The sequence below is a fragment of the Falco punctatus genome, assembly GCF_963210335.1.
Source record: "Falco punctatus genome assembly, chromosome: 6".
Taxonomy (NCBI): domain Eukaryota; kingdom Metazoa; phylum Chordata; class Aves; order Falconiformes; family Falconidae; genus Falco; species Falco punctatus.
Window position 1 is genome coordinate 91,373,618 of NC_137585.1, and position 23,426 is coordinate 91,397,043.

Sequence of the window (23,426 nt, forward strand, 5' to 3'; positions counted from 1 at the left end):
GCAGGCTTCATATATTTATTCAATTTTCATTCAGTGGCTTTATGTTCAGCTAGAAATAAAAGTATTTTCATGAAACTGTTTGAAGTCATTTACTGCAGACAACTGCTTTAGGACATGTTATATGGAGTAATGTAATAACATAAATGGAACCAAGAAGTGCTGGTAATTCATATGTGTTAAGTTTTGTGAAAAAGAGCTAACTGATTTTGAAGAATGTTTTATCTTTTGTTCTTTAATAGAAGTTACATTGGTAGGATTGCTGTTTTTCCTAGTGAGAGAAATACAAGTAAATTAATAAGTTGTATAAAATATAACTCAGTTTAAAACCTATAAATTTGTATCTTCTTTTAACCCTTTAAAAACAAATTATCCTTTTCTTTCAGAACTTGAAATGCTTGACGTACTTGGATTTGCACAGTAACAAATTTACTTCTTTTCCAACTTACTTACTGAAGATGAGTTGTATTGCAAGTCTTGATATCTCTCGAAATGACATTGGACCTTCCTTTGCTTTGGATCCATGCCTCAAATGTCCAACTCTGAAGCAACTTAATCTTTCATACAATCAGCTAGTGTGCACTCCTGAATTTCTTACAAATGTTGCTGAAAATTTGGAACAACTATTGCTTGAAGGGTGAGTAGCATTAGTAAATGGACAGCAGCATAACAAACACAACAGAAAATAATATATTTGTCATCCAGAATGATGACTGTTATAGCATGGAAAGGATTGTTTAGTCAGCAGTGAAACACTGACATTATCTTCCAAATGTGTAAATTGCTACAATTTTCAGTGTTGTATTACAAAGTACATGAGAATATCTGAGGACCTTGATAGAATCTAATAGCTTTGCAGTTTCAGTAACATACAAAAAAATGTTATGGTTAAGCGTTTTTCTACTGCCATACTGTTCATCCACAGGAGTGTCTGTGTTTGACTTATTCAACAAGGTTTTCTGTTTACAGAATAGTTTCTATTCATTATTCTACTATATCTACTATTCACTACTACTGGTCACCAAAGGTTCTTTCGGAATTGCATTTATTGGTATGGATACGTTTAGATTACAGAAGCAGAGAAAGTATGTAAATTTTTTTTTTACCAACACTTCTTATCATATTTGTTAGTGAGTGAGATAATTCATACCTAAACAGAATTCTGAAGAATGCTGTTATTGATAGCTCTGTAAACTCCAGATACTGTCTCATTCTTCTCCCACAACTTATTTTTAAAAAGATGGTGATATTTTTTACACAGAGGTTCACACAAAATAAAGATAGCAACATATGTAACTAAAGCAAGCAGTATTAAATATATGAATCAAATTCACAAAAGCAGTATTTTAAATTCAAAATCCTATTTCATTTCCTCATAAGCTTTATTATTAATGTTATTAGCAATATTTCCCTTTCAAAACAGTGCTGTATGGTTCTTTTATCTCTGTATTTTCAGGATCTTTGTCTCTTTCTGGTGCTCTTCTTCCCAGAAATGCAAAGAACATAAGGTTCTTTGTAACATTATGTACTCATCCTGACTTGCCTCCCCTATATGGAATTCCATAATTTTTTTTTAAATTGATAATAATTCTGTGATTATGATCCTGCAAACATATCTATAGTAAACAGAACTACTCACAAACTCAACAGTCCTCTTTCTGTGGGATTGAGCTGCAGTATGTCATCAGGAAATGACAGTACATTCTGACATTTGCTCTCCACATTAATTAAAATAATCTTAGTATCAGTCATGCTATTCCATGTTGTCACATGTACCCGTGTCTTTGATGAGTGGTCACTCTTTATATAGACAAAAGTCTTATTTTTGGTTTACAAGTGTAATGATAGCATTGTCAGATCAACACTCTTTACTTCTGCTTTGTAGCTAATAGTTTCTGAATAAAATGAGGATTACGTTTCTCTTGTTATTACAGAAACAAAATTTCATGCTTATGTTCACCCATATGCTTGAAAGAACTGAAAGTTTTAAACATTAGTAAGAACAGTATTTCATCACTTGCTGAAAATGTCTTCATGGACTGTACAAAACTGGAGCAGTTCAACGCCAGGATGAATGCCCTTGGTAAGTATCTGTGAAAATATGATCCACCTTCTAGAAACCATTCCTAGTCACATAATCCTCAGCTACCAACATTTTGTGCCTTGGGAGAACAGAGAAGGGGAATATACATATCATCCCTGTTTATACAGTTCCCTAAGCATCAGCTTTTGATAACTATTGGAAGCAGTATACTTCCATTGGGGCTTGATGGATATTTAATCTGACTTGGTGTAAGTCATTTTGTTTTTACATTTGTAGTGGGTGCTATAAAAATGTTTGAGTGTACTTGAGATCATGCATACTGTTGGGGAAGGTTCAAAGCAGAGGAAATCTTTCAAAGTTAGCTTGCAAATCTAATTCTAATACAGGTTTAGTACTGTACTGAAATACATATCATGTAAGCATCCTGGTGGCTTGTAGCAGGAATAGCATGGCCAGCAGGACCAGGGCAGTGCTCATCCCCCTGTACTGGCCACTGGTGAGGCTGCACCTCAAACACGGGGTTCAGGTTTGGGCCCCTCACTACAAGAAAGATTGAGGTGGGGGAGCGTGTCCAGAGAAGGGCAACGGAGCTGGTGAAGGGTCTGGAGGACAAGTCCTGTGAGGAGCAGCTGAGGGAGCTGGGGGTGTTTAGCCTGGAGAGGAGGAGACTCAGGGGGGGACCTTATCAGTCTCTACAACTACCTGACTGAATGTTCTAGCGAGGCGTGTGTCCATCTCTTCTCCCAAAGAACAAGTGATAGAACAAGAGGAAATGGCCTCAGGTTGCTCCAGGGGAGGTTTAGGTTGGATATTAGGAAAAATTTCTTCCCTCAAAGGGTTGTCAGGCATTGGAACAGGCTGCCCATGGAAGTGGTTGGATCACCATCCCTGGAGGTATTTAAAAGACGTGTAAGTGTGTCACTTAGAGACATGGTTTAGTGGTGGACTTGGCAGTACTAGGTTAAGTTGGACTTTATGATCTTTAAGGTCTCCTCCAACCTAAATGGTTCTGTGATTCTGAGCATTACCACACTGTATCCGGCATTGTCTTCTGAATAAGACAGAAGTTTTCATTCACTTGGCTGAACACGGGTGTCATTTGAGATGCCCTGAAATATCCCACATGGCTTACAGCTTCTGGTCCAGAAAAAGCAGGTCTTCCATAGCTCCTATGTTGCATCTCCAAGCCACATGCAGATAGCTGAGGGTACCACAGGGCAGATCACCTTCAGCGGAACCCAGTGTTTAAACACTTGAATTGAGTCCAGAGTGTGTTTCAGTGGCTTAGCATATATTATACCAAGATGTCAAAATTAATTTACCTATGAAAAATACAAATGACGTAAATGAGATTTTAATGATACTGCAGGAGTTCATAAGTTACTGACAGAAATTCTGTTTTCAAGACATAAAATCTTCCATTTTGAATTATTGTCACAGTATTTCAGAAAGTAACACTTAGACCTGCATTAAACACAGCTGAACCATTACAGTCATTTTTATATGCATAAGACCCACTCACTGGGTGAACTATAGGAATGTGATATATACTGACGATACAGTAAATGTAAGTAAGATTATTTCAGTGTTTAATGCCAACATGAGATGAAGTATAGCAGTAAGTAATGTGATAAAAACCAACACGTTAACTCAGTTCTAAACTTCTTCCATTTTGGGAGTTCAGTTTTAAATAAGCTTTAAAAAAAAAATTCAGATTCTGCTTTGGTAGCTTGTACAAAGACCTGTGTATAGGAGACGATAGACTGTTCTTCCTGTCTGTCTTTGATTTTAGAAGATTCCAGTCTTAAAATAATTTAAACAGTTCTGAAAAGTAATAGGATTAACCTCTTTTCTGCTCTAGAAATAATACCTGACCTGTCATCCAGCATAACAAGCTTAAAATTATCCCAAAATCGTTTTATTAATGTTCCAGAAGCCATTCTTCTTCTACCACAGTAAGTTATTATTTTATTTATTGAAGTTAATGTGAAGTTCTTAATGAAAAAAATCTGATGGCAAGACCTTTGTTAAGCAGAAAATTCTGCATGTTTTACTGATTCTCAGCAGGTTAAAACCAAACCAGTAGCTTTTAACTGAAGACAGATCAATCACATTTTCTTTATTATTTTGAGAAATTCTGTACCTGAGATTCAAATCATTGTTGAAAATGTATTGCTTGACTGCTGAAGCTGACAATTCTTGCTGAGAAGAAAAGAATGAATTTATTATTTTCTTGAAACCAACATATAAAGATACTGGCAATTTCTCCTTTTCAAGCTCTGCAGACTTTTGCACAGGGCTGGTGAGATTAGTTTTTCACTTCCCAAATATCACAAGATATTTATTCTCAGAGAATGACACTTCCTCTGGATGGAATTGTGATAAAGATGCATGTGACCTTTATTTTGCTATACCTTCAAAGCATTATTCATGTGAATATCAGACTTCTGCTTTTTTTTGCATTTTTTTTGTTTTTTTTTTTTTTTTATAGAAGTTACTGACCTTAGCAAGTCACTAGAATCAAATTGTGGAAGGAGTGCTTGGAAGAGATGATCAGATCAGTTGTCTAATAGATATGGGTAGATGTGAGTGCTGATGGCACCATGGGCCAGGCAGATCCACAGATTTCTGAACTTAATGAAATTTACATAGAGCACATCATTATTAACATGATATTACACTGTTTCAGCGTGCTAACTCTTATATTCACAGCAGCAAATTTAATGGATGTGTTGAAAAAGGTGCAGAATTCAGGTTCTCCATCTCCCGGCCCAGACAAATCAATAAGGAGTTGCATGGATGTTTTGCATGCTTCATGTTCCACAGTAACACAAACAGCATACTTGTCCAATAGATGACTTAGAGAATGTTCTTTTTTTAAGTAGTTCTTAAATACATCTGTAGTTGAACTATATGATTTATGCACATACATGTGTTTACAAACATACGTTAATAGAAAGATTCTGATAAGAGAGTGATGTATTCATACCATGTGATGTTACCTAAGTTAAGAACAAGAAAGAGCAGTTCAGATCACCCAGCGAGGTTCCATAGTTTTTAAGTGGAATCTTGAATTCGAATGAGTTGATAATAATACCAGGAAGTTCCTGGTTGCTTTTTTTTTAATTTGAAATTTATACAAAAATCACATGAAAATACTTATTAATATTATGTTAGATTGCAATTAACTTTTTTAATACATCTATTCTAGTAGGTTAGACATTGCACATAACAGTGTACCCCATAGTCCTGCACTCACCTGTAACTGGAATCCTGAGCTAAACTCTATTCTCTGTTACATGTGTATAAACTTACATTAACTGTACTGTTTACAGTTGAGTATTTGCACTACAGGAGTGTACCATCTGTGTCTTCTACTAATCTGAATAGTCATGCATGTTTGCAAATCGTAGAAAGAAGTGGACGGTTATCACAATATGTACACTTATTTAAAGTAACTCTCTAAGTTACTGTCTCAAACATATACACACAGTACAGTGTGGATGTTTATTTTCATAAGCAGGCAATTTCATTCACAAATACATTGAAAGAATATTATGCTGAACCAATCATATGTATTTTCTTATAGTTTTTTCTGAGGTAATGAAGACCTACTTACAATATCATCTTAATTGCTTTTGCTTATAGTAGTAATTCTCTGTTGTCTTCTATCTACATTCCTGTCAGAAAACTGTCTGTTCCGATATCTAATCCATTTGTTTATTTATTAAAAATTAAATACAGTTCCAGTTAATCTCAGTTTTATTTTTTTCATTTGCTAACTTCTCTCTTTTATTTTCATGTTTTTAGTTTGCGATCAGTAGATTTAAGCCAAAACAAGATCATAAGCCTGCCTGGACCAATGCACTGGAAATCATTAAACTTAAGGGAGCTGTTATTTAATCATAATCAAATAGACGTCTTGGACTTGAGTGAAAAGGCATGTGCATGGTCTAGGCTAGAAAAGCTACACTTGTCCCACAACAAGTTAAAGGAGGTAAAGTGTAAGATTCTACCTAAAGAAAAAGAAATCACTTTTCAATTGAATGCAGTTTTTCATTTGATTTTCCTGTCACCTGTAATATCACTGTAAATTCTATCAGTAAAAGGGTATGTAAGTTCAAACAATACTTCCTGTGAATGAAAATCATCATATTCTATTAAGCTTTTCTGTCTGGAATGTGTCATATAATCACAATCAGTTTGTATAATGAATGCGTTATGAGGTCCTTTGTCTATTAGTGTGGGATAGTAGGCCTGTTTATTAAAAAAAGTTAAACTTCAGTCGTAAAAATAATACCTAGTTTTGATAAATATCTAATGTATTCATGCTCATACTTGTTTTTTTTTAAATGTTTAATTGCCCATTAAATGTTCTTTTATTTAGATTCCTCCTCAGATTGGCTTCCTAGAGAACCTGACTTCTCTGGATGTAAGTTATAATCCCGATTTGAGATTCTTTCCAGATGAAATGGGAAGATTGTCCAAAATCTGGGATCTTCCTTTGGAAGGACTCCATCTTAATTTGGATTTCAAACATGTAGGATGCAAAGCCAGAGACATTATCAGGTTTGTTGCCCTATTGTGCTTGAATATTCTTGTTTTGCTCTCTTGGGATATGCTTTGAAAGGACGTGCTGGTTTGTCATATGAAATCCAGCGTGCTACTCTATGGAAGGTATCACATCATATATCAACGCGCACAGATAAAATAGATTATAGTCATTTAGACTGTAATGGTATTCTTGAATTTGGTGCTTCTCTAGACCATGCAATAAATGGTGCTTATGAATTATTTCTAATGTTTCTTGTGTTCCCAAGTGCATTGCACGGAACACATTTTTGGGTAACTACAAGCCAAAACCAGACACATTCTGAATTAAGCTTTAACTTTCAAATCAGAAATTAGAATAGACCGCTCTTGAGTTCTGTTGATATTCTTCTTTATTATACACTTCTGTGAGCTTTGCAAACTTTTTAATGCCAGATTTCTTCAACAACGACTGAAGAAGGCTGTACCTTATAACAGAATGAAGCTCATGATTGTTGGAAACACTGGCAGTGGGAAAACGACCCTGCTACAACAGCTAATGAAATGCAAACGAACAGAATTGGGCTCTCCAAAACCTACAGTAGGCATTGATGTAAAAGACTGGATCATTCAAGGGAAAGGCAAAATGAAGAAAGAGCTTATATTAAATGTGTGGGATTTTGGAGGTATTTCAAGAGCTTATTGTCCTTTGTCTTTTCTAACCCATTAATGCATTACTTACACTTATAGTCAGCCTGTGAAATTTTGAATTGTGTACAGTAGAATCATGCAAATTTACACCAAAGTGCAAGTGACCACTTATAAATCAGTGAATGCTGTAAATTGGCAGCTAATCCATCAAATTTAATACAAAGCCTCAGGAATTTCTCATCACCAACTGTGGTCTGACCACTCGTTTCAACCATGGTGCTTCAGAGCTGTCATTTCAGAATAGTAAGAAACTGCTTGTAATCACCAGAAGAATCATTTTCCACTCAACTCTGTTTCTTCCTCTTATAGCCTGGGTCTCTCTAGGCTCTACAGTATCACTGTTCTGTAAGGTCAGAGATAACAAAGCGCTTAGGAGGAGTCTTCGAACTTTGAGCTTTTGGAAAACTTTCTAACTTTGGGGGACTCCAGAAGCACTTCTAAAATTCAGGGGTATTTTAGGCTACAGAAAAGTTATTTTTAAACACTGGTCCCTGATCATTTAAATGCAGTCTGTGTCACAACGGGTAAGCACAGAAGAGCAGCATTCAAGCTGAATGTCCAGCTTCAGTTGTGATTTTGAGTGCTTAATCAAACAGGAGTCTGTTTTGAAGCTGCTGAAAGGATAGAAAGAGAGGGAAGAAGGAAGGAAGGAGTGAGGGAGAAATTCGATATTGGAGCTTTAAAAGAATCACGACCTTTCAGATTGTCTTTGTAGCAACCATGTTTATCCAGTTGTTAAATCTTACACTTCATGATTTAAAACCAACTTACATATTTCAACATACACTTCAGTCAATGAGCTACCACAGAATACCTACATAAAAGGTGTGGTTATTACACGTTTTCTGTCAATTTCGGTAATTTTCTGTAAGCATTAATTAATGTGTGGATTAGTGATCTGAGAATAAGTATTCTGCCACCTTTTTGTGATCTGAAGATGTTCAGTGAGAAAAGTACTAAACAGTAGAAAATTTTTATCATTAGGACAGGAAGAGTTCTACAGTACCCATCCTCATTTTATGACCCAAAGAGCTTTATATCTTGCTGTTTATGATCTCAGCAAAGGACAAACAGAGGTGGATGCTATGAAGCCATGGCTTTTTAACATCAAGGTAAGTCATAGATACGTACAGAATGGAATTCCACTTTCCAGGGAGCTGTTGATGAACAGCAAATTAACCACAAATATTTTTAGATAGAGGAAGAAGAAAGAAGCTCTTCAGCAAATAAAAGTAGTAAGATTAAATAAGAGCTGAGATACATCATATATTGGATATGAAAATATTTGTAGACATACAAAGACATGATCAGCCACATTTTGTACTTAAAATGTACAGAACGATGTGCAAAAGAATGGTTCGTATGTTCTGGCAATATTTGGAGTTGACTAGTAAAAATGAGAAAGGGGTAGTATTAAAGGGATGACGAGTGAAACCTGCTTTTCCTTTTATGCCACTGCAAATTCAGGGGGAAATAAGAATTTGACTAATTTAAAACTGACTAGATGCAGTTTGAAACCATGCCTTAAATGTATGTTTAGCATCCTATTGTTAACAGGAATGATTCCAGGACTGTGGTAGGGAAATTGATCTGAGAATCTGCCTATATATTTTTCTTTTGCTGTGTTTTATTTTCATTTGGTGGAATCACTCCATGGTGAGTGAGCATTACTTATCTTTTCCTTTTGTATTATGGTTAGCCATGGCTGGGCAATGCGATTACATAAAGATTTTGTATACTGATCTTTTTTGTTAAACTTGTGGATTTGACCCTTTTCACCTTGAGCAATGATACAGGACAGAGGGTTACAGTCAGTTTACTGTTGATAAAGGCTATTTCTGATGTGTTCTTTGCTGTGCAGTATTTCCTGATGTTCCATTGCTGCACTGTTCTGATGACAACTAGCACACAACTTTGCTTTTCCGTTTGCTGGGCGTTTTAAATGAAAAATACAGTTGTCCCTCTATTTTACTGACAATGTTATTAGTCTGCAAAGTTTGAAATCCGCATCTATACTGTTTCCTTTTAGAAAAATCTGATTTTTTTAGTATTTTTATTTTAAAATAGTCTGCTCCCTGTATGTTAAAAAGTATGTTTTTGTATTTGTAGGCTGATGTATTTTTACTGCCTTATCCAGTCAAGGTTGTTACATGGGATTGCAGTTTAAACTTACTCTGAGTAAAGACATGAAACAGTATTTCAGATTTCAAACTTATTTAAAAGAGGTATATTTAAAGAGGGGGGAATGGTTACTTTCATTATATTGATTTTTTTGCTAAATTGCTCACATTTTATGTGGATATAAAACAATAAGATCAACAGTCACTATTGAGTTAATTGACTGTATGGATCTTACTAACAGGCTCGAGCTTCCACATCCCCCGTCATTCTTGTTGGCACTCACTTAGATGTTTCTGACGAAATGCAACGTAAGGCCTGCATGAGTAAAATTACTAGAGAGCTGTTGAATAAGCGAGGCTTCCCAGCAATCCAAGATTATCACTTTGTGAATGCTACGGAAGAATCAGATTCCATTATCAGACTTCGGAAAATCATAATAAAGGAGAGTCTTCGTTTCAAGGTAAGCTACATACTGTTAGTAATGTTGAAAACATCCTTGTTTTAATTAAGTAAACACATTTTTTTAAACATTAATACATAAATAAACATAAATACATAAACATAAATAAATACGTTTTTAGTGTGACAGCAAACTCATCTTGCCTTCTGTAAAATGTCACACACAGCAAAATCATGAAGGAAAATCACCAGGGTTTTTTTCAATTCCATTTTCTACCAAAAAAATCAACTTAGTAAATATCTCAGCTAAACTGTGTTTTCAAGCATTAGGGCCACAAACAGAATATTTATTTTTTAAAAAGCCTTTTTTTTTTACAAAGAAATCTGATCAAAAACTTTTTTTTGTTGGATGGCAGCATGTAATTGAAATAATAAGTATTGCAAGATTTCAGGGGAGCAGGAAATAAGATTTTATGTTTTCTGAAAGCCCAACTAATTCTCCATTTACTGACTTCGTTTAACAAAGTATGAAACTATTCCTAGAAAGAGAAATGTGAATTAAAGCAGGAAAAGACAACCCCTTGGACTGAATGATCCTCCTACTGGTGAATCTGCACTTCTAGTTCTGTTGTCTCCAAAGTCAGCCCTACTGCTCATTCCCTGCTATCTCCTTAGCCACAGCGTGAAGCTGTAAGTGTGCATGACAAGCATGAAGAGACTAGCCCAGGCATGGAGCTTATAGACAGACAGGTTCCAATCCGTAGCAAAAAGAATATACATAATTTTATTTTTATCATTGATACTACATCAGTCATAACATGTTAAAGAGAAAAAGTGATGTCCTGGGCTACTGAAGTCTATGGCAGAACTTCATAAATCATAGCAGAGCCCAAATTTCTTCTGAATTACTGCTGAGAAAATGTGTTAGAGCAAATGCTGTATTTATGACCAGCCTCACGGTGGTGGTGATACAAAGGAGAGAAAGCGTGTGCACACCTCTTGTTTCTCTCTCAGAAACTACCAGCTTAGCCACTTTCATAATGTGCATAACTTCCTTCCACAGTTAAGGAATAGCTAACCAGTGCTAAGTGGCAATGAGGTGGCCTATTCAGATGGAATTGGTTAATTCCACTTCTCATACATCCAGTAAGCATGAATGAGTTTGTAAAGCTGTATGGTGCCCTATATCTTACCATACTTCTTCAACGCTCAGGAGAAGTTCTGCTTTATGAAAACATTTCACTCATAGGTACACAAAAATCGTTCCTGTAACCTCCACATCTCTTGTGTCTATGACTTAAGCTGATCTTTAAACTTCTACGCAAATGTAAGGTAGCCTGAAGTAAAGGAGGTAGTTTCTGTAAATAATGTAGACACTTTGTGAAAGGAGTGTTACGAGTTACCTGCTTAGAAGTTAGACAAAGTGAGTTTTCTACATTGTCATCAAGTGCTCTGAGTCTTTGAAATTACACGAGATACTAGTTACATTTTCACAAGGTGCTAATTACATTTTTGATACATAAAAATGCCACAGTGCATTGGTGTTTAACTTCTTTGAGAGGAAAATCACAAACTAAGCAACCAGTTTGGAAATGTTGGGGGAATTGTTTTCCATTTCCTTAAAAAATTGCTAGCTCAGCACCCATGGAGAAAGAAAAACCTGGTCAGGAGCCAGCTAACACCAAAGGTCAAAGGATGTGTCCAGAAAGGAGATCACACTCGGGAAATGGGCAAAGCACCTGACTCTGTTTCCCTTAAGTGTTACATACCTGGCTAAACTTATTTCTTCCTCTCCTTTTGTCTGCTGACTGTCAGCAGTGGAAACTTTTAACTGACGTACTACCCTTTTGTCCCCAGTTTATCTAAAGACATGTCTAGTGATATTACAGATGACAAGAAGTATCTTTTTTTTTTTTCCTCATTTGCCTAGTCTTGTGTTAACCTGAGATGTATGACGTCATCTGTTCATACAGTGAATAGTTTCCTTTCACTTCAAATCAAAGCTTCTCTTTGAACTGATGTCTTCTCAGAAGACATAATTTCTTTTTATGTACATGTAATATGGAAATATTTTGAGTATTCATTTATAGAAAGACATTCATATAATAATTTTGAAAGAAGAATTAGTTACATCTAACTTTCAGAAGTCACGTTAGTCAATACGTGAGTGAGTGTTCTTCCTTCTGCTGCTATTATTGAGTGGACATATCCACCTTATATCTTGATTTATTGTCTGCTTTTCACATTAATAAATTAATACATTTAAGATTATTATTCCTAATTATACAGATCAGAGATCAACCAGTCGTTGGCCAACTAATTCCTGACAGCTACCTGGAGTTAGAGAAGAGAATTCTGCTGGAACGGGAAAATGTCCCAACTGAATTTCCCGTGATTGATCAGAAACATTTACTGGAACTGGTACAAGACAGCCAGTTACAGTTGGATGAAAATGAACTCCCTCACGCAATTCACTTTCTGAATGAATCAGGTAAAATATTACCTTCAAATGTATGGTTTTTAGCACTTTGTGGTAAATCCGCAGCAGACAGACTTGTACATGTTTTTAAACGCCACAAAGTGTTGAGCTGAAATGCTTAACCTTGGTAACGTTAGTTTGATAATCCAGCTTATTATGTCGTAAAGGAATTCCATGATACAGAGGGTCACTACTGTAACAATTTATATCTCTGACCCCTCCTTGAAAACATCATACCTGCTGTTTCTGAAGAAAGATGCAATTGCTGTAGTAACTTGAATAGTATAGCAAGTCAGGTTACAAATCTAACAAACCACCTGAAAATAAAGGTAAAGCTGAACAAACCATGATTGCATTCTACTTTCTCGAGATATTGACATAAATTCAATAGCTGCATTTATTATCCAAATTGCTTATGTCAAGTCACAAAACAAAAACAGTCCAGAGCGGGGTGTTTACTTTGTTTAGTGGAGCTTGACAAATGTATTGCTAATTAAAATATTCTTTGCACAGGTGTACTCCTCCATTTTCAAGACCCAGCGCTACAGCTAAGAGATCTGTATTTTGTAGATCCTAAGTGGCTATGTAAAATCATGGCACAGGTTAGACTCTGATTATTTTTTGTTTACACATTCATGGAACTTTTTCCCCTGCCTGAAACCACTGTAACTTACCAGTGATTCTTCTTCACCATTTCTTTACTCTTTCATGATCTAGAATTTTCTCAGGTCCCAGATTGGCTTACCTGGCTCTTTCTGTTCCCTTTGCTTTCCAGACAGCTCTCTGTCTCAGTGGTTTTATGTTCTTAAGCTGCACCAGACACAAGAATACATACAGAATAGAAAAACTCCACGGATGCAAAGTAATTCCGCAATATGTTGCAATAGGTTGAGGTGAAAGCTGGAACTCTGGGTTAGAGTAGTAAGAATGGGGGAAGAAGGGTCATTGTATGTTTGGTATTGATGGCAGAGGAGAGCAAGTGAGATGGTTTCACATGTTGGGACAAAAGTATGGCAGACTGACTGCTCAAGTGAAACCATGGTTGGAGTGTTGATCTAGAAACACTCTCAAAAATATTTTGTATAGATCCAGATTTCCGAACTTCTGAAACTACCTTTCATTCAGTGCAGGAAATGGGGTGGCAAAAATGTAAGTTTTTTGAGCTGTTAAAGCTGGTGGAATTAAGAGTTTAAAAAGACCTAGAAGATCACAACACACAGTCAAAGCTACTGAAGAATAATGCACAGTGGCTTGGACAGGTCAAATTTTTTCACTGCTGTCTTCTTGCTGGCTAGCATTATGGAAATGTTTGGTTTCACTGTGAAATGGAGTTCATTTTTTCCACCTAAATTTCCACCTAAATAATAGGATACCAAATATTCCAGGGAACAAAGTTTGTCAGAAAAATGTGATCTAATGATGACTATATGCCTGAAATTGTTGTGGGTTTTTTTGAAAGATTCTGACAGTGAAAGTGGAAGGCTTTTCTAAATATCCTAAGGGAATTGTAAAGCGTTCAGATGTGGAAAAATTCCTTTTAAAGAAGAGAAAGTTTCCTAAGATCTACATGTCACAATACTTTAAGCTTCTGGAAAAGTTTCAGATTGCTTTGCCATTAGGAGAGGATCAACTTCTAATCCCAAGCAGGTAAGCAAAGAGCTAAACCCACAAATGACAGCCATAGAGATCGATCAAAATAAAAACCTCCCATCAGGCTAACTATTTTAACTGATCATCAAAGCAATTTGGTATATGAAAGCATGATATATACTTATTACACTACGTTTTAGTAAATGCTTTCAGACATGTTAAGCTGAACTTGTAGCAGATAAAACTTATATTAGCGTGGTAGGTAAATGGAATCTATAAATGATAAAAAGCTTCATGAGGATAATATTTCTTTTACACTTACCATGCTTTGAGACTACAGCAGGAAAATTATAGTTTGGCTTTACATTACAGTGTGCCAGCATTACAGATATTTATGGCAATATAAAATATAACCATGAATTTCTGTAGCCTGTTTGCTTGGAGTGAAAATCATAGTCAGGTTACTCAGAGGCGATATCTCCTCCAAACAGTCTAGCTATTAAATGTGGTCACAAAAAAAGTGTTACGAATTTGGATGCAATCTTTTTGTTTTATCTGAAGCAAACAGCACAGTTCCTTTGCCTGAGTTACAGATTTCCCTGATGTGTTTAATAATGTTTATGTTGCTTAATGGAGAGAGTGTTGCATGGTTGCATTGATTAGAGTTTCTTCAAAGTTAGTGAAGTTCTGTTGGGTTTAAATTACAGCAGAACTTCACTCTAGCACAAGCACACAGAATAAGCAAATACACTACCTGTCTGCTCCCTGATCATTTTAATCATTCATTCATCAATAAATAATATATTTTACATAATAAATAATGTATTTCATCAGTCAGTTTGGAATAAAGTACACTATTAAATACTGCCTAATATTTTTATTCTTTCAGTTTGTCTGATCACAGGCCTGTTATAGAGCTTCCCCACTGTGAGAATTCAGAAATTATCATCAGGCTTTATGAGATGCCGTACTTTCCTATGGGATTTTGGTCCAGGCTGATCAACAGGTTGCTTGAAATATCACCTTACATGCTATCAGGAAGAGGTACATACCTTTTATCTTTAAAAGCAAGAGTGAGCATGTTTGCTTTGAATGCCAATACCTGCATGTTAAAGCTCTAATACCCAAAGTTGTTTTGCTGGCCACTTCACAAATATGAGAAAAAGAACAGTGGTCATTTCTGTAACTTAGAAATATCCAGGAACAGATAGTGCCTGATCTTTACAGTGGTGTGCAAAAGAAATTGAAGGTTGTAAGCAACCTATTTCTCTCCTTCACATTCTTTCAAATAGGAAAGAATAGATCTTCCACAGAAAACCAAACTGCTTTTCTTCAGGTTTGTTTGTTCTTCCTTTATGAAAGTCTAAGAACTTTGCTTTTATCAGAAGGGGGAAGGGGAGGGAGGAGGTGTCTTTAATTTTTTTCCAATAGTTCTCCTGTCAAAGCACAGAATTATCTGGTGATCTTTGCCATTTCATTCATCTGTGGGTTTTTTTAATGTGTAATTTATGAATACTAGTGACAAGTAAAGTATGAAAAATATGCATTGCTAATGCTCTACAAATATGATTTATAACTGCCTGCTCTCCTGGCATTCAGTTCCCTCCCAAGCATAGAATTCCAGTCACATCTTGCTATTTCATGAGTGTGTGATAGAGGAAAAATTTAAATAATTTACTTTATTTCATATGTTACATAAGATATTCTGAAAGTACCTAAGTGTTTCTGTAATCCCTGCATGCATCTCCTGCTATGTGACATACCATCTGATTAAATATTGAGTATGTGGATGTGCCTTACAGAACCATATACCAATTGATGTATTATTCAGCTTTTGTGGGGTTATTCTGTCTGCAGTGATGTAGCCTTTATTTTATTTGTTATTTGGGTAGGCATAAATCTACAATTATAATTAAATATGTAAATTACCATGAATTATTCCAAATATTTTAAAATATGACCTTCATATTGGCGATCAGATTTTTAATCTAATTTTGTGTGTTCTAGAGCGAGCTCTTCGTCCTAACAGAATGTATTGGAGACAAGGCATCTACTTGAATTGGTCTCCTGAAGCTTATTGTCTAGTGGAATCAGCAGCATTTGACAACAACCCAGACAGCTTCTTGAAAATTACAGCACCTTCTTGCAGAAAAGGTTAATTATTCCTGAGCCTGGTTTTTGCTCCAGTTTGATTACAGCTTGGTATTTTGGTTTGTTGTGCTTTTGCCTTTGGAATGTAGAGTTTAGCTTTGTAATTACAAGTATGGCAGATTAAAGCTGTAATTTCCCTCTTTCTGTTTCTTAAAGGGTGCATCCTTTTGGGGCAAGTTGTGGATCACATAGATTCTCTTATGGAAGAATGGTTTCCAGGTTTGCTGGATATAGATGTATGTGGTGAAGGGGAAACACTGTTGAAGAAATGGGCTCTGTACAGCTTTCAGGATGGTGAAGAACACCAAAAAATACTACTTGATGACTTACTTAAAAAAGCCGAAGAAGGTATATATGCCATTTGAGGTGTATAGAGGTCCATATGTATGTAGATAAATATTACATGACATCCCCTTTATGACATTTGGGTACTTCACATTATTTAAAAGTACTTCATTTCTGTAAGAAATAATTACAATATAAGTAAAAAACAATTTGTTCTTTTTTTTTTAATGCAAGAGTCATCTGTGTAAGTGTAGAATATGGGGCAGTTTGCAGCTTCTCTATATAGTCATGTATAAATTGCAATAATGAAAAGAATCATTTACTGATGATACTGATAATGCAACTTCATACATGGAATTGAATCCAGCACATAGTAAAACTGATACTAGATCTTTTGGCTGGACCACGTACAGCAGTAATTTAAAAGGTAATTTTCAGGATTACATTCTACATACTAACAGAATTCTTTCTTTTTATAGACAGAATGATAATATCTTGGTTAGTTTGGTGTTGTATGACAGCAGTTGCTCTCAGATTTGATTGGTACATATACAGAATCTTGGAAATACTTAAACATGTAAGATACATTAAGTTGAATGGCAAACTTAATTATTATGCTGTTCCATATATATGTACGTGTATGCTTGTGTGTGTGCGTACATATATATATATATACACATATATGAATTTAGTTTTAGGTATGTTGATCATATGCACTCACAGAGATCCATGTACCTTTCAGTGCCTTTTGAATGATGACTACCCTTGTGAGTTTTGTAATTACTTCATTTGTTTTTCTTAGGTGACCTTTTGGTAAATCCAGATCAACCAAGACATACCATTCCAATAGCTCAGATTGCTCCTGATCTGATACTGGCTGATTTGCCTAGAGATATAATGTTGAACAATGATGACCTGGAATTTGATGAAGCTCCTGAATTTCTCTTGGGTAGGCATTATTTTGTAGGGTTTTTTACAGACCTTATGAAAACAAATCTATGGAAGTCAGTTCTGCAACATATGGAAAACATTTTAGAGATTTCTTTTCTGTGGCAATGTATTTTTTAAGGTATTCTGAATTTCAGGTTATTGAGTTTTCCATTTTGCATTAACGTGTATGCTAGGGCACTTTTTAATGTGTTTAGATTACTGATCAGGAAGCTTAACACAGTAGATGATCCACGCATTTTAAAATTGTATACTTTCAGCTATTTTTTTGAGAAATGGTGATATCCCTTAGTTTTTAATACTCTTCTCAATTTTATCGTTGAAAAGGTGATGGTGGGTTTGGATCTGTGTACCGTGCATCCTATGGTGGAGAAGAGGTTGCTGTAAAGATTTTCAATAAACATACTTCCCTCAGGCTCCTAAGACAAGTAAGAAATACTGCCTTTTTTTCTGTTAGTGCTGCTCTTGGAATACCAACCCTAGTGAAGAGCTTAAAAAGCTTAACTAAATTTAAGACTTCACTCCGAAAAATTTCTGAGTTTACTTCAGAGTTACAGAGATTATGCTATTTGCATTATTTCATCTGATTTTACAATTTACAGGAGCTTGCAGTGCTTTGTCACCTCCATCACCCCAGTTTAGTGTCTCTGCTGGCTGCTGCAATCCGTCCCCGTATGCTGGTGATGGAATTAGCCCTTAAAGGATCTCTTGATCGTTTGCTTCAACAAGACAATGCAAGTTTAACTAGAACACTTCAGCACAGAATAGCTCTACATGTGGCTGATGGCTTAAGGCAAGTGTGACTTCTACATTGCTGTAAAAACAGGGTACAGCTGCAAGTAGGATCTACTGCAAATGAAAAGCTTCTATTTTCTTTTATCTCAAGCAGAACATTCCCTGGGTCAGACAAATGCTCCTATTCTAATGATTGATTAGCTGATATATGACACAAACTTTTGCTACCTGTTTTTTTTCTGCTAATAAGTGGTGCTCATATAAATAGAAAAATAGCAAAGAGCTCTGGGTGGAATTTCTATGTGATTGTTGATTTCTTATTAAAATGTCAAAGCAATTAATTTAGTGCACTTTTAAAGTTCTGGAAGTCCATGAACGTCCTCAGGACAAAACCTGAAAAGGGACCAGTGAAGCTTAAACTTCTAAGATTCAGATTTCAAAGTGCCAGTGACAACTTCAGATAAGACTTGGTACTGCAATGTTTATGTATCAGTAAACAGCATTTCAGAACAATTCTGAAGTCAATATCCAATAAGGCAGTATCGTGTTGGTGATGTTTGACATTTTGAAAGCACAATTCACTGTTGTGGGAATAATGCATTCAGTATGTGTGTATAGATGCGTCCCTGAATTATGAATGCTTTCAATAAATAGTTTTTTGATTAACAGGTACCTGCATTCAGCAATGATCATCTACCGTGATTTAAAGCCTCACAATGTGTTGCTCTTTACCCTATATCCCAATTCAGCTGTTATTGCAAAAATAGCTGACTATGGCATTGCCCAGTATTGTTGCCGAATGGGAATAAAAACCTCTGAAGGCACACCAGGTACGGAAAAATGCTTTGTTTTACAGTGCGTTATGCCAAAAAATAGCCAATATGGTTTTTTATGTAGTTTGTAAGAAGTAACTTAAATCTATATTCTAGTCAAAATCACAAAATACAGTCCTAGTCATATTACAAGTTGTGATGCCAGATTTATACCTCTTGGCCTTTCTTCCTATTCATGTCTTAACCCCTTTTAGAAGAACCAGGGAGTATACTAAAGGTTTGAAACAAGAACAAATTAAATCGCATACATTCATTGTAATATTTTTGCTGTCCTGTTTTAGTACAGTTATTGTGATAGTGAAATTATACTGATAAAATTATTTGTCATTTTAATTTTCAGTAATGCATAGGTAGGTATTAATTTCTTTTAAGGGCAATAAATACCCGCAGTGTTCCCTGACTTTAGAGAGAACATATTAGTATCCATTTTAAAGCACTGAACAATTTAACAACTTCAAAAAGTGCCTTTAGCTCTTGGAAATTGTGCATGAGGGCGTGACTTCAAGTGTTAAATGTTAGGCCTTCAGTAAAGACTGCAGACTTGCCCTTCATTTTCAGTATTCATTGATAAATTAATTATTTTACATGTAATGGTGCAGGAGCACTGTAACTGATGTACTGTCTTCTTTCTTTATACTGATGGCTGATATTTTTTGAGATCTGCCATGTGCAAACTATCGCCAGCCCAGAAATAGCGTGCCATTTTTGGTTTACTTCCTGTGACACTTTCATCAATAAGTGTTTGCTCTTAAAACGATAAATATGGCTTCATCTTGGTATGAATAACTATTAACGAATGATTTATTTTTGCAGGATTTCGAGCACCAGAGGTTGCCAGAGGAAATGTTATTTACAATCAGCAAGCTGATGTTTATTCATTTGGCTTGCTGCTTTATGACATTTTAACAGGAGGAGGTAGAATAGTGGAAGGCTTGAAGTTTCCAAATGAATTTGATGAATTAGCAATACAAGGAAAGTTACCAGGTATGACTTGTTCCTTCAAGTTTTAACATTAAAATGGACCAGTTGTCCTGCGTCCTCCAAAAATAACACCTCTCGTGTTTTACTGTATCTGACGTTTGACATTGATCAGAGAAGACGACTAAGTAACAGCAATTTTTAGAAGCTTCTCTGAATTTCATACAGTCTTGAAAATAGGTGTCTATTCAACATCACATTGATTATAACTTCATTGCAATTTCAAGGGATCTATCTGGCTCCCTTTAAAAAGAAATAAAGGTTTTGTATACTTGGGACTTTATCCAGATCTAGCTAAAATGGGTGTTTCTGAAGTGCCTTCTAGTACCATGTCTGGACTTGACCCTTACATGTTACTGTGATAATGCATATCATGCACTGAGTTAAACACAATTCCACTTCTGTTCTTTGATCCTGATACATTATGTTAAAATACCCATTATTGTGAAGCTGCATATCTTAAAATCTTTCCAAAACCCCTCGAAATATTAAAAAAAAAAAGTGCTACTACCTTAGAAGAGCCTCCGCCCCTTAAGGTTTTTAATAGGAATTCCCTTTTATCTTGTCAAGAGTGTCAAGTCCCTGCTCAGCTACATGACATTCTTCGTGCTCCATCTGCATTACAACATGTAGTTGTTGGCTCCTGGAAGGAAAATTAAACAGACTATCAGGCTGGATGGGATGTAGTCAGCTGGACAATGTGACTCAGTATTTGGCAACTTCTGTGTGAAGAGCTGTTGAGTTTTTATGGTACCACAAGCTTAACGTGGCGTTCTTATTTATTGCCCCGCAATAGTGGGTATGCTCATGAAACATTCTTTAAGACTGAAAAGTTACTCCATGCAGGAAAGGGAAGCAACCATACCACTTAATCTGGCATGGCTTCTCCATTAAGAGAAACAAGAGAGTTCATAACTTTTTCTACTCCTTAAGGAGAACAGTCCATTTCATAGCTCAGACAGTTTAAACCCCATCCCTGAAAAGGCCATCCCATGAACTGAAGACTAAGTACCTCTTGAGTGCAACTGTCCATTTGGCTGTTTTCTGTATTATGAGCCCTATGAAATAGTCAGAAGTATTAGTTTCTGGAGATAGGACAGTTCCATTTGTGCACATGCACATCATTTGTGTATTTCCACCAAAAAAGTGGCTAGCTGTGTTCACAAGTAAACAGCATACCTACCATTTGCTGAACAGATTGTGTTCATTTGCAGGTATTTATCATTAATGTTACCTGTCTAATGTAGGACTGGAATAACTGCTGTGGGTTATGATGAGTTAAAAGGAAAAGCAACACAGGCACCATTATTCAGGAGTGATTTTTAATTCAAGAGGTCAGCACCTATAGTCATAAGATACATATTTAAAGCACTGAGTGGAAATTTAAACTTCCATATCTGGTAAACACTGTATGATACATTTTATTGGAAGTTCATCTGTATTCCATATACTGTCCAAATACAGAAGAATAAATGGAAAAAAATGTTCACAGGGATTGAAAAGACTATAGACTGAAATGACATGCCCTTGAATGGTCAGCATTAATCAAAACACAGCTCAGACATATATGATTCAGTCCCAGGTATAGAGACATTAAAGAAAAAGTTAAAGCAAAATCCATTTGCTTTAACTGCTTTTAAAGAAAAGAACTCCAGCTCTAGCACTTCATGTTCTAGCAACTAATGGCAGATGAGCAATTCCAAGCTGTTCATGCTGACATTTTACCTAAGAGAATATTTCTTAGAGCAGCTCTGTAAGAAGTTAGACAAATTCCTAAAATAAGAAGAAAGTTATTCAGAAGTCTCATTTCTGAACTATAGTAAAGGCTGGTTAAGAAGTTATCTAATTTTATATTTTAGATCCTGTCAAAGAATACGGGTGTGCTCCCTGGCCTAAAGTTGAAAATTTAATTAAAAAGTGTTTGAAGGAAAACCCTCAGGAACGACCAACATCTTCCCAGGTATTACTTAGTGTGTTTATTTGTGTTGTTGTGATGGATAATCCCACAAAGTTGTTGGGCTTTTTCTGCAAAGGAGTGGGACTTTGAAGTTATTGAGAGGCACAGGGTTTTTTCTGTTGTTCTTTCTGGAACTGAAACAGCCATGAAATACTGCCTGTTCTTGCCATTCAAGACAAACTGTTCCATTCAAATCTACCAACCATTTATTCTTAGTGTGCTGTTTTCCCCTGTGTTGCTGTGTAGTGATTATAGCGAAACAGGCTTCAGGTTACTTCACGGTCTTTACTAAAGCTATGCAGAAAGGACTGTTGTATAGTATCACTGTGGTTAACCTTCACTGTTCCGTGCATGTGAGAGGAGGAACAGCGGTGTGAATCTGAAACCTGCTGTCTGTTATCACATCAGATTGCTCTTTGAAATGGGTGAAATTTTCAAACATACCTTAACCCCATTGACTTCCTGAAATTTTAACAGAAAAATAAGAGTCAGCATGAAGTTGCTCAGTGCACAAAGTTTGCTTATTAATAGTGGTAATACAAGTAAGCAGACCTGCTGAGATACCATGTCCATATTCCATAAAACATTGTTATCCATTGCTTGTTTTTTATCGCTGTACAAGCCATTGTTATTACCATGTGCGAATTGTGGCTTTCTTCGTAGGTTTATGAGATCCTGAATTCCGCAGAGCTTATCTGTTTGATGAGGTACATTTCAATACCCAGCACATCGACAGCAGAGTGCATGGTAGCTGCCAATCAAAGCTGCAAGAAGGCAGGAGTCTGGATAGGCAATGGCAATACAGAAAAAGCACAACTTTCATTTGTTAACCTAAATACAGATGGACATACTTGTGAGGTATGTGGGAAAGTTGCCATTTATTCTTATTTTTTAGAAAATCTGCACCCAAATGTATTTCGGAAGAATTAATTGCATTTTAACAGCAGGTTATTACTTCTGGAAAGCTAAGCTTTGAGAGAACAAAGATTGCTTATAAATGAGTCATCGCTGTTATCCATGAAATCAAGGAGAAAAGCAGTTGCTTTTTCCTCTCTTCTTGCCATCCAGCCTGGACTCTCTCATGATACTGTCTTTCCACTACTGGGTTCCTTTCTTCCACTCAGGTGGAAGCTATTTCTACCACAGGGGCTAGAATAAGGAATAATAATTCTACAGCCCTTGTTATATCTACCTCCCCTAACAATCCAGCTAGTCTCTTACTGATTCCTCGCTTCCCATGGATGCCACGTCCTTGTACCACTTTGGGTGTATCCCTCCAGCTCTAATCATTTGATATTTGCACATCCCAGTCCTGTGCCATCAGAAAAAAGAAAAGGTTTTCCCCAGGCTTAACATGCAGTGAACGTGTGCCAGAACTGGGTGTGACTCATCATCAAAGTTAAGTTATATTTCCGTCTGCCATCTGTTGACCATGACATATTTGAATCGGTAGCTTTGGTATAAATTCTATGGCTTTTTTTTCTAAAATGAGAAAAAGAAATATTAGACCAGTACTTTTATTGTTAGCTATTAAACTGAACGTATATTGCAGTGTAGTTCCATTTGCTTAATTCTGTGATGGCTTTGAGACCTTCATTAGAATAGAGAGAACGTATTTTTTCCGCATTCAGCTTAGAGATTTTCCTGTGTTCTGTCTTAGGTGTTCTT

At 36.0% G+C, this 23,426-nt stretch overlaps 1 protein-coding gene across 2 annotated transcripts in view; it reads left to right on the plus strand.

Annotated features, from left to right (window-relative positions):
- LRRK2 (leucine rich repeat kinase 2) overlaps positions 1–23,426 on the plus strand; it is an 80,991-nt gene that overhangs the window by 35,859 nt on the left and 21,706 nt on the right. For both annotated transcript variants that reach the window (XM_080391749.1, XM_080391748.1), the window contains 21 exons: positions 384–634; positions 1,932–2,080; positions 3,903–3,996; positions 5,852–6,038; positions 6,429–6,610; positions 7,028–7,257; positions 8,267–8,394; positions 9,645–9,863; positions 12,092–12,293; positions 12,795–12,883; positions 13,741–13,928; positions 14,761–14,915; positions 15,879–16,025; positions 16,179–16,370; positions 17,110–17,256; positions 17,583–17,683; positions 17,858–18,048; positions 18,660–18,820; positions 19,637–19,807; positions 21,661–21,761; positions 22,422–22,616. In XM_080391749.1, the coding sequence (XP_080247875.1) occupies positions 384–634; positions 1,932–2,080; positions 3,903–3,996; positions 5,852–6,038; positions 6,429–6,610; positions 7,028–7,257; positions 8,267–8,394; positions 9,645–9,863; positions 12,092–12,293; positions 12,795–12,883; positions 13,741–13,928; positions 14,761–14,915; positions 15,879–16,025; positions 16,179–16,370; positions 17,110–17,256; positions 17,583–17,683; positions 17,858–18,048; positions 18,660–18,820; positions 19,637–19,807; positions 21,661–21,761; positions 22,422–22,616 (3,480 nt within the window). The remainder of the gene's footprint in view (positions 1–383; positions 635–1,931; positions 2,081–3,902; positions 3,997–5,851; positions 6,039–6,428; positions 6,611–7,027; positions 7,258–8,266; positions 8,395–9,644; positions 9,864–12,091; positions 12,294–12,794; positions 12,884–13,740; positions 13,929–14,760; positions 14,916–15,878; positions 16,026–16,178; positions 16,371–17,109; positions 17,257–17,582; positions 17,684–17,857; positions 18,049–18,659; positions 18,821–19,636; positions 19,808–21,660; positions 21,762–22,421; positions 22,617–23,426) is intronic.